The sequence below is a fragment of the Haemaphysalis longicornis genome, unplaced genomic scaffold, assembly GCF_048455015.1.
Source record: "Haemaphysalis longicornis isolate Haplotype H1 unplaced genomic scaffold, Haemaphysalis longicornis Haplotype H1 scaffold_10, whole genome shotgun sequence".
Lineage (NCBI taxonomy): Eukaryota > Metazoa > Arthropoda > Arachnida > Ixodida > Ixodidae > Haemaphysalis > Haemaphysalis longicornis.
Window position 1 is genome coordinate 116596731 of NW_027526204.1, and position 11010 is coordinate 116607740.

Sequence of the window (11010 nt, forward strand, 5' to 3'; positions counted from 1 at the left end):
CGCCGTTCCAGCTTCTTAACAGCCACGTGCTTAGCAATAAACATTTCTTAGCAAGAGTGGAACCGGTTCTCACACACCAAATCTGCATCCCGGATGAGGTGACTCCCTTCAGAGAAACGTGCCTCAACACGGCAGTGTGCACAAGTTCCTTAGAGATATTTTTTCCTGTCGTCCTTTTAAATAATGAGCGCCAAACACGGGGTTCTCAGCATAGTTTTTTGGCGGGCCCTAAACCCATTCAGTCCGAGGAGGAACTCAAGGCCAACGACGACGCCGCCGCCGTCGGTCCTCTTGCACTGCAGGGCTGCAGCCCCGTGAAGTCAGCAGCCCAGCTCGGCGACCTCGCGCGTTAAATTGCCGGCCGCGAAGGCTGATTCTCTTCCGCGTGTACCGCAGAAATCTCTCTCCAGCAAACCAGTAAACGCACAACCTTGTACAGCCGGAATATTCAGTATTACGGTTCGTTGGCATAACTTAATTGCTGCATTGTTTGTGTGGCCTTACGTAGTCGCTTGTTACTAATGGTATATAACTCTACCCGAGAGCTTACCCCCGATGTGTTCCGCAGCACAAAGCCCGTATGTTTAAGCTTTTCAGAACAAAAACATGCTCACACGGTGGTTCAATTCACTACATTGAGTCTTAACTCACTGCTCAATTTCATATACTTGCGCGCAATATTTTGCGCATATGGAGAGAAATGGTTGGGTGTAGGCCGCCTTGAGCTCATGCGCATAGAACATGGCTCTACCTTCCCGAAACTTAAATTTTGCGACACTATTACGCATGTAGTTGATTTATAATTCAATATTCATGGTAGCGGGTGGGATGGCATCCTTTAGTTTACTTGTCGACACAAGGCGCAACATATCAATATAATTTGAACTTCTGTGACCCATGAAGTACCGCGTACAGTAATCTCAGGTAGGTGTAAATGATATTTGGCGGATTGAAACAGGGATTCCCTATGCCGAGGCGCTTAAAAGTTGTGCTCTGCACTGTACTGTTATACCAAAAAACGGGGCATTTCATTGCATAACAGAATTGTTCCTCCGATTCTGCCGCAACGTTCTACTGGTGTTAGAGCTTCGAGACTTCTTGGAATTCGGTGCTTGCGCGTGCTTGCAGCAAACAGCTGGGGAAACTCCCCTGCATTTACGACGGGCCCCGAGGCACTTGGTGGATTCGGGTCTACCGAGCCATAGGGAGCGGTAACACCAAGAAAACAGTGGAAGCAATTGTTTTACGAACACAGTACCACCAAGCGGCTGAACGGTTATTGTAAAGCCCTGGGGGTGTTCATAAGGGTCCAAGATAGGACCGCGGATATCTTGACAGAGAAAACACAAGGCAAAGTCTGCTACAGGCAGATGATAGTCTCCTTTCGAACGCTTAACTGTAACAACGCGCACAACGCGGTCGTGAACGGCAAAATTCCGCTGTACGAGGCCGATATTCCCTTTACCGGAATGTTTTCTGACCCTTACATTGTTGAGCTGCGAATGATGCAGCTGATCACGATGACGATGACAAGCCTCGAGAAGTAGCTACAACGACAGAAAGGCGCGCGGCATTCGTTATGGCTACAACCAAGCAACCAACTAAGATTCTGCGCCTGCTTCGCAACAACGCAGAATGCAGCGGTGGCGACCAACAATTGATGCGATGCACTGAGCAGCTCGAGAACGCTTTCCTCGGGCAGGCGAACATCACGCAGTTCTTTGTTGCCCAAGAATAAAAATTCGTTCTTCGTGCGAACTTTTTTTGCCTTTATTACGAAAGCTCCCCAGTGCAGTGTAGCTTTTGTTACTGGCATTACCTCTTATTTCAGTGGCCTGGCAACAAATTTTCGGCAGTTCACTTAAGGCAAAACTCCGCTGATCCTGACATTTTCACCGGATTTTATGACTTCCAGCGAACGAGGGATTACTGTACAGCTTGTTTCAATTTAGAAAAAAAAGGAGTTATTCTGGCAGATGGAAGCGAAAATATGCTGCCTTTCCAAGTAGAAAAAACGTTTGTTACGTCAGTCGGCAAGCCACGGAGAAAAGCTCATTACTGTTTATTGGCAAGGAGCATGCAAATAAAAAAATGCCAGAGGCGGATATTATTCGAAATGTGGATCGAATTTGATTTCGGATACATGGCTGCTGGAGAACAAACCTGCGTGCCGTAGTTTCGTAGATTCGGTACAATATGCACGCAGGGCTCTTGCTTTTGGAAACGAGGAAGCAGTCGCTTCGTTAGTAGTTTCAGCCGGAAATTGATTTACCTACGTTATTTTTGTCGATGGCGTTGCCTTGTACTGTTCGCGTCGTTTTTCAATTTTTTTCAGTCACGATGAGAAAATGAACTGTACGTTGATGTAGAAACTTTAGAACCTTCTGACCCGAACAAATGGGTATTTTTTGTTCATTATAACTTTCAAAACTTACTAATTTGAACAAATAAACATTTTTGTCCCTTAATCCTCCCCATTTTGCTGTTTATGCAGAACAGGAGGATTACGGCAACCGCAATCCGTAACTGAAAACAGGGCACTATGCGACGTAGCAACAAAATAAGATTTCAATAAAGCACGCTACTGTCGCCGCCCCTATAACCAGGCCGGTATGCATTTTCTCCGACTGCCAGTCAGCACTTCGTAACTTCCCTCACCATTAAACCCACCCATATGCTACTGAATTCGTTACTTCAATACTTTCTTGGAACTCTCGGCCACGTTTTACGCTGGATCGGATTCGTGGCTACGCTGGCATGGACGGCAACGCGCTAACAAGTGCGCTAACCCGAGTAAGATTCCCGGGTCTGCCCATGTCCTGGCCAACCCTGTACCACCCACCGACCGTTCGCATTCAGCACCCGGCTTCCCGCCGTTATCACTTACACGCCCAGCGCCTATCACGCACCCTGTACCCACATCCCAGTTCCCTTCTAACTCGTGAGGCTTCGTGCCTCATTCGGCTGGCTCGAATTTCTTCACTCCCCTCCCGTCACATCCTTCACCGCATCTATCGGCGTCCCGGCCATCCTTCGGGTACCACCGGTTGTTCCTACCCATCCATCCCTCATAGACATCCGCGAAATAGACATCCGCAAAAAGCACGTTGAACGAAGCTGGCAGTGTAAAAACACCGAATTCACTAAATAAACGGTGCGTCCGACCTCCTTGACAATCAAAACATGCTGGTGTGAAGCTGCCATTGCACCGGTTATACAAAATATTTCAACGATTCGCTAGCAGCCGCAATGAAACTCGACTTAGATTTTAGCGTTCCCCGACAGACGCAGTAATAAAACGAACTGTAATTGCAACATACCGTTGACGTTTTAGTGATAAACATGAAACACATTGAGAAGCCGCGCTGCCTCCTTTTTTATATTGTGGCCTTTTACATTACTGCAATAAGGGGTTGAGGTAATTTTCTTTTGACACTTCTACCTGCGTACTGCACCCCTCAAACCTGACTATTGGAACAAAAAAACATTTTCTCCTCAAAACAGCAAAAATATTATCAGCATATCAGCTGTGGAATGGGAATGATCTTCTGCTTTTCGGAGCAACCCTGGCTTTGCTAACTGTTGATTTTCCTAAGGCCTGAACACAGTCAACGCATCTGTTATTTTCCCGGCATTGCCAACTGTGATCTTCCGCAATTTCCGCAATAAAAATGACCCCTCGTGGTGCATTGAAGCGTAGGATACGTTCTCAGTGATAACTATGGCCTTTTAATAATTGCCGCCGACACGACAAGGAATTTACGCTTGGTTGTTCACAATGCGGCTTTGATGTACACAGCGGCATAGCTTTCAACCATCACGCGTTTTCAGATCATAACCGTTAACTACATACCGGAATAAGTTCTTCAATATGTCCATACCGTTAATATGTTGTTAATAAATGCGTGGTAATGACTTATTAGTACAACTTGAGAAATAGATGTGGGCTGGGAATGTATTGCGACGGCAAGATATAGGTTTGTCATAAAGAGCGACGGAGTGGATCCCAAAACAAGGCAAGCGTGGCATGGGACAGCAAAAAGTTAAGTGGGCACATGAGATCGAGAAGTTTGCGGTGATAAATTGGTCGCAGTTAGCTCAGGACCGGGGTAATTGGAGGTCTACTGGAGAAGCCTTAGGCCTGAGGTGGGCGTAGCCACGCTGATGATAATAACGGCGATGGTATATCGGAATCCCTCGAGTGCTGTAAGAGAGAGAGAGAGTGAGGTAGAGAAATAGCTTTTATTTTGCCACAAGCATTCTAGAGTTCACCGCATTTTTCAAGAAAGGAACCAGGTTCATTTTTTCGGAAAGAATACATGCACGCCATTCATGAATTTTTCCCAGGTTTCATACATTGTAAGGATAGCAAAGAGAGTTCATATAATTAAAAAAAAAACTGCACACTCGTTGTTGCCGCAATGCTTGAGGCAAAAGTTTTACCTCTGAGCTTCCAATACAGAACTTCTTGAGCTCATTGGTTACAGTTATAAGCATTGCGGTAACATTTGTATGAGCATGAAGAGGAAAGTGCATAGTTTGTTATCCAATATAAATTGCGTTTCAGGTACAGGGAGTGCGTATTATTCAGAAAGATATCCTTTAAATTGCTCTGTGAGCGGAAAGAAGGAGCGTAAGCGAGTGGGAAATATTCTTTATATTCACAAGGTGTCGCACAATACCAAAAAAGTTTCCATCGCACAAGTTTGGTTTTCCGCACAATGCAGGCTATCCCTCCTTTGTGGTTGGATTAAAAACCGAAACCTAGTATTAGTTGCACTACTTTCAACGCCCCTAAGTTCACAAAATGCACAATGTCTTCGGCCGCATAACTTTGCCACGGGTAGATTCTAAAAAGAACTCCGAGTCGATGTTTGCTTAATAAATGATGAAGCCCCTGCGACATCAGGTGGAGGGTAAGCCTGACTGCTCAATTCCGAGTGGGTGGATGCTGACTCGTTGTTCTTATTACACGTATATTAGTGGTACAGGAGACGTAAAAGGCGAAATAATTGATTGGAGCATACTATTACTGTAACCTGGTCACAATCAGTCTCGGTGTGTATCAGCCTGATCGGTATTAGGGAAACGGGTGGCTTGGAAACATTTTTTCGAACACGTCATGCGCTGATGCTTTTATGTAGTATGGTGTATGTATGACGTATGCAACCTTGGTTTTTTATCTACCACCCTGGTGTTTCAATTAAACTAAGTTGGTAGTACCAGTGTGGGTGGTTATAGAATTGCTTTCCTCTTGTGCACGCGTCTTTAAAGGCTTCGATCCGCAGTTTTCGGAACTATGTACCAACTGGCCGAGTACCAGACCCTTCTAATCAAGGTAAGAAAAAGGACCCGAATAAAGTTATTTGTAACAAATTGATGTATTATTGTGTGTACCAGCCTGCGAAAAGAAGTTCAGCACTTTGGTGAAAAACGGTGGGACCGGACGGTGATTTAGGCGGGTCTCTCGCGTGAGAATGTGCGAGAAAATATTCTAGACGATGGGGCAACAGTAGAAACCGATATGTGCGGCGGTGTGGTTAGAAATACGCAACGCGACCGCTTATTCTGCACTCAACAGACGACACCTCTAATATCGCAAATACAACGGGCCTTTCAAGTTGCAGAACAATTGTAGAAACGGCTTTATTACCCCAAGCCCAGAATCACGCTATACTTTGCAGTTACAACCATATGTACACAAAGATGCTAGGTGAACATTACACATTCTGATGAGGGCAGAGCAATAAAGTTGGTCGCCAGAGCGTCAGGTCTTCGGCAAACAAATTTACAAAAATAAAACTAAGGAGGGGCTGAACAGCTATCGCCCACTAGTTATTGGAGTTTCTTCTCTAACGGTGTCTCGCTTGAAAAATAAGATGACTGCGCCATCATCTTTTAAAGGAAACGAGCAGGGTCATCTTTCCTTCTCTAACTAATCCTAAGCGTTCAAGTTGCCTTAAATCAACTAGAAATGTTTCCTGGAATCCCAAGGCCGCGGCACGGGGTGGCGCTTCAGACGTCTGCAGCGTGAAATTAGCTTTTTCAGGGTAATCGGGGTGCTTTACGCACACGTTTGCCTCGGGGGAGGCCGAACAAGAGCCTTCTTTGGTTGTGCCCCATTTTAAGCATACTGTTAGTCTCTGTTGTGAAAAATAACGCCATCCATATGTAGCCATCTGCAAATAACTATCTCGACGGTACCATTGTGTAAAAAGGAAGATGAACTTCTCAGACTTGACAACATCGTCAATGTTGGTAATACCTACCACATAACCCTCTGCTTCGCTTCGGCAGCTCCCCATGAGCGGTGGCATGAATACTGTGCGTGCAGAGGATAAAGGAAATAATGGTACGTATTCGACAATCGGTCGCTTCAGTTGCTGCTCAGCACTAGTGCGCAAGAGTTCCAAGTAAGCGTGCGAGTCACTGGCTATCAGTTCCAGCTTTCGGAGAATGTGTCTCTTCTCCAGCCTCCACGGCATCTCGTTAGCACTGGTAGCTCCTGCATCATCTGCGGTGGTGCTCTCCCCAAAAGAAATTGTCCTCAGTTGAGCAGAAAGCTGACGTTGTTGAGACTGAAGTTCCTGCACTGCTCGAGTGGTCCTCTGCTCGCGTTGGATGGAATCTCTGGAGATTCTTTCAATCTGGGTGGTGACGTTTCCGGCCTCTTCCAACACCTCGTTCATTTTGCTCTGAAGCGCTGGAAAGTAGTCCTGGTAAGGGTCCCTCATAAGGGCCTTCAATTCGTCAATGCGTCTTTCGATGTCTTCAGCGCTAACCACCACACCATGGCGCATTGCTGGTTCTCGGGCTGCCGACGCCGTGGCCGTGTCGTGGCATTCTGCCCGGTAGTGGCGTGGAAGTTCCTGCTGTAGTACGGGGCAATTGCAACGCGGGCATGTCACAGCGTGGAAAGTGCATTCTTGCTCGTAATGGGCCAGGATGGCTTCAAGTGTGCCCACGAAAGTACATCCACGAGCCTCGTTCCAGCAGCAAGCCTTAAAGCAAAGGGAAAAAGAGACACGTAATTGGTATAAAACATTGGGAGGGTTTCAAAGTGAAGAGATTAGGATGTAGTACAAAGTCTTCCATCCACCAGTATTTCCTTTTTAGTAACCTTAGTGTCTCGGGTCACGTTTCAATGAAATATATCAACCATAACGAAAACATGGTTGAAGGAAAAAGAAGTTATCAACATGCTAATTATAATTTCCTATCGCTACCTCGAACAAACACTTCGAGAGGAGGCGGTTTTGTGGTTTACTTGTCTACTGCAATAAAATTTAAACTAAATGACATAACGGAAACCAAACATCAATACAAAATGATGTTTGTCGAGCTCGATGCAGAGATTACAATCGAGGTGATCTACAGGCCGCCTGGCTCTCGAGTACAGGTTTTCCTAAGAAGGGTTGAAGAAATATTTCGACACTTTGCTACCATGAACACAAAAGTGATCATTTCCGGTGATTTCAATATTAGTACAGCACATTGTTCGAGCGCTGATTATCAACACTTGTCCTCATACGGCTTTCAAAACCACACTACACACCTTACTAGAGTGACTGACGTCTCTTTGTCATTCATCGATCACCTTCTGTCAAATGTTTGTCCGGACTCAACAGAAGCGGGCCTTAATGCGGAAAATGTCGCTGACGATTATCCTGCCTACATCATTGATCCAAACACTCGCATTTCGAAAGTTTACCCTACAATACACAATTCACAACGATGGGACTATGTAAAAACAAGAACAATATTGCAACAAAAAACTTTAACGAAGATATCGATACAGATATTAACTTACTGTATGAACGTTTTTCTAAAACATTACGACAAAGCTGCATCAAAACAGCGAACAGCTCCCGTAGAGCGTTGCACTTCTCCACTCCCACTTGTCGCTGGATGACAACTGACTTACTTAAAGTGATTAAAAAGACAGATAACTGGCTCAGTAAAATGAAACAACAGAAAGATCATAATTATTATAAAGAACAATTAGAATTCTGCGTAACCTGTCTCGTTCACTGATACGCAAGCAGAAAACAGATTATATAGCAAATTCATACTAAAAAATAGCGGCAACACAAAAGAAATTTGGCGCATCATAAACTCGGTTATAATGCCTTCGCACAAGCTTAGCATACTCCCTGATTTGAGTGTCTTAAACTGCGACCATGCTACTCTTGCTGCGCAGTTCGATGATTTCTTTGTTAACATAAGCAACAAGCTAATACCTTCACGGATGAACAAACCCCCATCCTACATCTGCCGAGTAATAACAGCTTCGCTTTCAGAGAGATAACCAAGCCAGAAATATTCGATGCGACTAGAAATATGCAATGAAATAAGACAATGGGTAATGACGAAATATCGGATAACCTATTAAAACATAACATTGGCATTTTGTGCCACCCACTGAAAAAATATTTATTAATCTTTTTTAGCTGGAACTTACCCCGAGCATCTACAAATTGGGAGAGTGGTGCCCGTCCATAAAATAGGTGACTCTAACAAATTGAAAACTACCGTCCTATAACAATTTCATCTTGTATTAATATGGGGTTTGAGAAGCTGACACCAAAGAGGGTAACGGAATTCATTGAAAAATATGATATCCTAACAACGTAACAACTCGGTATTCGCAAAAATTACTCATTCACAACGGCAGTTAGTGAAGTTACTGAAGTTATTAACCAATCCCTAAATATTATTCGTTTTACAATAGGATTATTTTTTGATATCCGAAAGACGTTCGATTCCGTTGACTGCAACCTCCTGTTGCAAAAACTTGACCGTTATGGATTTCGAGCGCCAGAAGTAGACTTTTTTCGCAGCTACAAGTCGAACCGCAAAAAGTTCGTGCGGATAGCTGACAGCTAATCTAACTTAAAATCTGTCAAAGCTGGGGTACCCCAGGGGTCTGTACTCGGCCCAATATTATTTTCTCTTTGTCAATGACTTCACAAATTCGCTAAGACACGCGGATACCCGTATCTACGCCGATGATACAGCCTTACTTATCTCTGATCGCAATTTCAAAGAAGCCGTAACTTTCGCAATGCTAGAAATATGTGATGTAATAAAGTGGTTTACCAGCAATAATTTAGCTGTCAACATTGCAATAACAAATTTTGTAGTTTTCTCCTTCATCCAAAAAACGTAACAGTAGACTGTAAATTATTCTTGGGAAATACCGCACTTAGTAAGGTTGAGGAACAAATATTTAGGAGTAATAATTGCCGAGTTAATAAACTGGTCGCCCCATTCAGAAGTACTTAGCAAAAAGTTATTGTTTGGTTGCTAAACAATAATTCAAGAACGGAAGCACTTTGACAGTAAAACACTACGATTAGTGTACCATAGTATTTCCATTCGCACCTTACGTACTGTGTAGTCTTGGGGATTCACATATGCGTCATATAGTGACATTACTGCGAAACTCCTAAAAAGGGCGTTTAGAATTGGCATACGCCTTCACCACTGCACTATCATCCCAGATTATTTCCGAACTTAAAATCAAGCCATTTATTGTAGCAAGAGACTTCAACACAACACTGCTCGCCCAAAAAAATGATACAAACACCTAACCGATCATTCAATTTCATACAACCAAAATTAGATACCGGACGCGCCCTCTAATGGAACTTAAATTTACAAAAAATACACAATGTATATTGTCGCCGTACCATTTCCTTCTTTGGAGCCAAACTATTAAATAATTTGCCAGTCGAAATTAAACACGACAGACATAGCAGTCATTTGTTAAAAAATCCTGCATGTCTGTATTTATGCTTCCGCGTGTTAAATTTGCATATTATATTTTTCTCGTGCACATTGTATTTTATCTTTGTATTGTGTTGGATTGTTTTTGGGAATATTATGGTATGGATCCATTACTAACCATGTCGGCTATGGATCCAGACGACATTTAATCTATTTTTGTGTCTGATTTTCTTCATTAAATAAAGATTTCTGATTTCTGAGTAGACAAGGCCACGGATGGTGCGGACACGCAACGATCCTCCAGGCGTGCTATTTCGCCCGCCTCAATTATTCCCCCTGTCTTCTGGTTGGCGTGTCGAGCAATGATTGCACAGCTCTCAAAGAGGGGTGTACAACCGCAATCGCGGAAATGAATGCCTGATGAATGCAGCCTCCAATGTATTTACGTAAGCGAGCCGCTATTTGAAACTGAGCCCCCGTGAAAATTGCCTAAAGCATGAACCCAACTGACGCAAGTCCGTGCGATTTTTGCCATTGAAAAAAAAGTCAAACGTGTAACATGAAGAGTAGTGATGGTTTAACATGTAATTTAAACATTAATTCGAAGGTAAATAAAATATTAATATGGGAGGGAGCAGACGTAATGCCCATAAGATCCTACTGCCATAATTTGCCATGAGCATGGATGGCAAAGAAATTAGCAGCACACAAAACGAGAAAAGAATATTGAAATTGCTTTGTATATCTTGCATGAATAAGCAAGGAGCAGTTTTTTGCCCTTAGTACCGAGCAAAAAGAATTAAAAACCGCGCATTGCAAATACGGGTTATTTCTGTCGATCTGCCTGTAGTGACCAAAGGAGCACTTACCTTCAACCTATCAGCAGTAGCTGGCTGCAAATGCACCTTCTGACAGTCAGCTCCAGGGAATGGCTCCTCATCGAACGGACACACGATGTTTCCGTCGTTTAGGCTGTGACTCACGCACGACTCACACAAAGTGTGAAGACAAGGCAGTAGAAATGTCGTCCGCGGAATCACGCGGCACAGCCCACAGGTCAGGTGAGGCGGAACTGGTGCAGCGAATCTTGTGACTCGCAAGTTCACACCAGGAACGAACCCGCGCACTCGGTGAAGGGAATCGTCTTGGTCGGGCATTTCAAAAGGCGGATCTTACGCGGGAACGGTGCTGTTTTGGCAGCTGTCGGTCTACGGGTGCAAATGCGGTGATTTGAAAAACGGCGTAGATACCGGTTCGGGGACGGGAATTTTCCGTGGAACG

At 44.2% G+C, this 11010-nt stretch overlaps 1 protein-coding gene across 1 annotated transcript; it reads right to left on the reverse strand.

The window, feature by feature from the left end:
* Positions 1-5614: 5614 nt before the first annotated feature.
* On the reverse strand, positions 5615-11010 carry LOC144159171 (uncharacterized). The gene is made up of 2 exons (XM_077690499.1): positions 10599-11010; positions 5615-7001 (listed from the first exon to the last, which is right to left on the reverse strand). The coding sequence occupies exons 1-2, from the start codon at positions 10884-10886 to the stop codon at positions 5892-5894; spliced, it is 1398 nt and encodes a 465-aa protein (XP_077546625.1). The 5' UTR covers positions 10887-11010; the 3' UTR covers positions 5615-5891.